The 5,065-nt window shown below is 40.5% G+C and overlaps 1 protein-coding gene across 1 annotated transcript; it reads right to left on the bottom strand.

Moving 5' to 3' along the window:
* Window positions 1–506: 506 nt before the first annotated feature.
* LOC126473681 (tubulin beta-1 chain-like) lies at window positions 507–4,137 on the bottom strand. The gene is made up of 3 exons (XM_050100917.1): window positions 3,978–4,137; window positions 1,669–2,133; window positions 507–1,496 (listed from the first exon to the last, which is right to left on the bottom strand). Exons 1-3 carry the CDS (start codon window positions 4,032–4,034, stop codon window positions 675–677), a joined length of 1,344 nt encoding a protein of 447 aa, XP_049956874.1. The 5' UTR covers window positions 4,035–4,137; the 3' UTR covers window positions 507–674.
* Window positions 4,138–5,065: the final 928 nt, after the last annotated feature.

Below are 5,065 nucleotides of genomic sequence, written 5' to 3'. Positions count from 1 at the left end.
ACTTTTAATTTGACCCCTGTTCTGTACTGTCCATCACAAGAACAAAGATTTCAGTGAAGACAGCCCATCAGCAGAACTTCACATGGAATGCAACAGATTTGCTGGTGGATTAATTTTTTTCTTATTTTTATTAACACTTGGCAAAAACTAGTCAATTCAATCTCTGAGCAAGAAAGCATTTAACCTCACTTTCCACACAAATAATGCATTAGCACACAGAAGACAAACCCAATGTACTACATATGGTTGGTTTCCTACTTTGTTAATACTTTAGTTGTACTGTAGCAGGTACAATTTGTGGTAATTGGGAATTAACTGAAGCTAGTTAACACCCTAAGACAAGATACAGATTCAGTTTTGAGAAGCTGAATTGCAGAAAGTCCAAGAATTTGGTCAACCTTCCACAATCAGAAAAATTAACCAAAATAATTTATTACCTCTGCACTCTGTTCACTGGTTCAGCAATAAATTCAACTATGGCAAAGAAAGCACATTCACTTAGATAGAAAAAAGATTTATTACAATGAAAAATTAATTTACAAACAAGTTCATTAAATTTTTTCTCAAGTCAGTCGTAAGCAGTAAGCCATTTTGTTAAGTGTTCCATACAATGCGCAAAAACACATTGCTGAAACACAGCTAACTGCTGCACAAAGGCAGGAATGTTATACAGTTCAGTTTTCTTCGACTTCTCCTTCCTGTTCCTCATCAAATTCAGCATCCTCGTCAGCTGTCGCCTCCTGGTACTGTTGGTATTCAGAGATCAGGTCATTCATGTTAGATTCCGCCTCCGTGAACTCCATTTCATCCATGCCCTCACCAGTGTACCAGTGGAGGAAAGCCTTTCGGCGGAACATAGCAGTGAACTGCTCCGATATACGCTTGAACAGCTCCTGAATTGCTGTAGAATTACCAACAAATGTGGCAGCCATTTTGAGTCCTCTAGGTGGAATGTCACAGACGGCTGTCTTCACGTTGTTGGGGATCCATTCTACAAAGTAACTGCTATTCTTGTTCTGGATGTTCAGCATCTGCTCATCTACTTCTTTCATTGACATGCGACCACGGAACATTGCAGCCACAGTGAGGTAACGACCATGACGAGGATCACACGCAGCCATCATATTTTTGGCATCAAACATTTGCTGGGTAAGCTCAGGTACAGTAAGGGCACGGTATTGTTGGGATCCTCGTGAAGTGAGAGGAGCAAAGCCTGGCATAAAGAAGTGGAGGCGAGGGAAAGGTACCAAGTTGACAGCTAGTTTACGAAGGTCGGAATTCAGCTGACCAGGGAACCTCAGGCAAGTTGTTACACCAGACATTGTGAGAGATACAAGGTGGTTCAAGTCTCCATACGTTGGCGTTGCAAGTTTCAGGGTGCGGAAGCAAATGTCATACAATGCCTCATTGTCAATGACATAGGTTTCATCTGTGTTTTCTACAAGCTGGTGAACTGACAGTGTTGCATTATATGGCTCAACAACTGTGTCTGAAACCTGGAAAGAAAAGATACTTTCAGCTTTTTATTCAACAAATTCTATATAGAATTTATGTAACAAAGTTTTAAAATTGCATCTTCTCTGGAAATTTTATCTCTCGGAAAAAAAAAAAAGTTACACTAGTTTATTAATTACATATGATGGAAAGTAGGAAAGCCATAGTAGTTACCTTAGGTGAAGGGACGACTGAGTATGTGTTCATTATCCTGTCTGGGTATTCTTCACGGATTTTTGAAATAAGTAGAGTTCCCATTCCAGATCCTGTGCCACCACCTAACGAATGGGTCAGCTGGAAGCCCTGCAGGCAATCACAGCTCTCTGCTTCCTTCCTGACAACATCCAACACAGAGTCCACAAGTTCAGCACCCTCTGTGTAGTGCCCTTTTGCCCAGTTGTTACCTGCTCCACTTTGTCCGAAAACAAAATTGTCTGGCCTGAAAAGCTGGCCAAACGGCCCAGATCGTACCGAGTCCATTGTGCCTGGCTCCAAGTCAACAAGGATGGCACGAGGAACATATTTGCCACCAGATGCTTCATTGTAATACACATTTATACGTTCCAGCTGCAGGTCTGAGTCACCGTGATATGCACCAGTGGGGTCAATGCCATGCTCATCTGAGATGATCTCCCAGAACTGAAACAGGAGACAATTATGCCAATTTACAGCAGAAATTGAATTTTTTTTTACTTGCTTGAAATATGAGGTCAAATTACATTAATATGTACAGGTCACATCTAAGGCTTATAATACAGTCAACGTTATTTAACTTTTCTAAAAGCTAGCACAATACTCAAATTACAGAGATATAGTACACTAATACACTACATCGAAGATTTTCATGTAGAATCTTTAAAGACGATAGCTAACACTCATTTACAGTGTAAAACAGGGCTACTAATGTTTGAAGTACAGCGTGGAGGGAAAAATGTCAGGGCGTCAATATGTTACATCCACTGTCCTCATCCGTATCAGCCACTCAATTAAGTAAACACTAAATACTACCACAAAAAAGCTGTTTACGAGTTTAACAGACGAATGAAAGGTTACTACCGTACGCAATGAAGACGGCGAAGATACTGAAGGAATTAGTTGACACGTAAATACAGGGCCATTTTTGGCACAAATTTGAGACAATCCCTACGAATGCACTATTTCACTGTTAACCAAACTACTTCGTGAGACATGTAACACAATGGTGTATTTACCAAGCAGATACTAAGGTAATGTTGAAACAGAATTATATCAGACTTAAAGGCCAAATTACCATGTGTCTCTTCACACGCATTTGATATTACTAGCTATAAGGACTGTTCCGGGGAGCCGCAGCTGTAGTAATACATCTTATAAAGAACACTGCTTACAGCAGTAAGCTGTGTTCCTTCTACAAGATGTAGAGTCTTTATTTCGCACCATTATATATTATATTAACTTAATTTAGTCTGATGCGTCAAGTAACAATTCCTACTCTATGTACTGACACAAAGCGATTACTTCGTTATTACTGAAAAGGCACAATCACTTAAGCTCAAAATACTGTTTACTATAAAATCTGAAGAGAGCGATTCACACAAATCATAAAATGCAAAATAAAGACAGGTTAGCTGTTCTTGCACTGCTCTGGAAATTAACTTACTGAAGTCTCTTAACCGTCGTAAAAAATTCGCGAGGTGTCAGATCTACAGCTACCACCCAAAATTCAAAATCGACCAATAAGAAAGCTGGGCGCACAAGGTCACATGTGTCGCGCGGGAACCTATCTACACGTATTACTCGAACTTCAATTTACATACGCCCTATGACTAATCACAAATTTAGAACATATTCACCAGGAATAAGATTCAGTTCAAAAATATGTCGCTATGAAACGATTGCCCTTTTCTTCCTACCCGCATGTTAATACTGCAAGTAAGCTAACAAGAACGTTTCCTTATACTTAAGATTATTTAAACCTACGCAGAAAATTTAAAACGTATAATAGAGTTCAAAATCAGCATCACGAACAATCTACTTCTGAAATTTGCTTTCTACGCATAAGAACTTCGTGTAACCCTACCAAGCACAGTAACTGCAGAATGCCTTATCACAAACCGCGAATCACGTGCCAAGTTAACAGGTTGCACCGAACGGCGATAACACCAGCACTTTCAATTAACAATGGGGGCCTTTTTTTTCGTAGAACAATTACGAAAGTTCATTTTAAACTTCCGACTCTGTGGCAATAATTAACTATCCGTAACACCTGCACTTTGATTATAGGTTAGACAAAGAAAAGTAAGCAGAGAGCCTTATTTCGATAATTTAACGGAGTAATAAAGGAGTATCTGAAGGATTTTTCCTCCACAATGAAAAAGCACATGAGAGAAGGCTCAAGTAGTTACAGCAAACGTTTGTGTAGACCGTTAACAAAAATCATGTATACCTGTCCGGCGATTTAACAAATACATACTCAAAAAGTTTAGACACAGAAAACTCCTTACCTTTGCTCCAATCTGGTTGCCGCACTGACCGGCCTGGATATGCACAATTTCCCTCATGGTTATCTACACCACACGAATGAACGCAGCAAGTACTCACGAACTCTCCGCTAACGGATCCTCAACTGAGAGAGAACAACGCCCTGCCGCCGTAATATCCCTGCCGCCTGCCCTCCTATTGGTGGAGCGCGGTGACGCTCTCGTGACGTCGTTCTTCCTACGCCAGTTCTTTGAATTTCAAATATCTGCCCGCAAGTAGTCCCGACCTAATAAGCTGTCAAGTTGTAAGAACTACCAAACAACGACAAAACAGCGATCCATAAAGGTACCCTTTCAATACTATGCAAGCTTTAAATACTACTGCCCCACTGTAGTACAGATGGCGCGCAGTTCAATTGTCTGCCACACTTCTCGAAGAATCCATACTTACGTTACAACGCGTGCGCACCGTGCGCTCTAGTTTGCAATTTGCTAGCATTTTTAGGACTCGCAGTTACGAATCGTGCTATTACTGCGTAGGAGCGCCGTCCACGTGGAATAAAATGTTGCTCGAGTGTTAACTAAAGGCTCTTTAAGAACATATAGAGAAATTTTGTTTCAGTAAAGAACACACCGCCAACATTCCAAAACCACGGTTGCTGCTCAGAATTCAGTGACTACACAGTAATTTTAAACTGGAAATCCTTTCTCCCTTCGCACTCATGGGTAATGCTGCACTCGTCAGTTGTAGGCAGAGTTATGTTTGAGAGCGTACCGCCTTTTTTCCGCGTCCTGTTTTAACAGTATGCGATTGCCTTACGTGTATTTTCAGACACACATGTCTCTCCTATCTCCATTCCATTTTGGCGTTATGAGGTCTTCTACTTACTTCTGTTCTCTGATCCATTTGTTTATTTTCCTGCCTCTCCTACTAATTCGCAACATGCACAACTCTCTCCATTCTTGCCCAGTTATATTTTGCAATAATTCCAGGTTAGAAGTCCTTGTTTTAGACAAAACGAGTAGAACACATTCATTGTAAATTTTACATTGAGGAGACATCGGACTCACCGCACTGAAAATTTATTATTTTTCCCAGTATCATTCCAAGT

This window comes from Schistocerca serialis, chromosome 4 (genome assembly GCF_023864345.2).
Source record: "Schistocerca serialis cubense isolate TAMUIC-IGC-003099 chromosome 4, iqSchSeri2.2, whole genome shotgun sequence".
Lineage (NCBI taxonomy): Eukaryota > Metazoa > Arthropoda > Insecta > Orthoptera > Acrididae > Schistocerca > Schistocerca serialis.
This window is presented reverse-complemented; position numbering and strand designations above follow the sequence as displayed.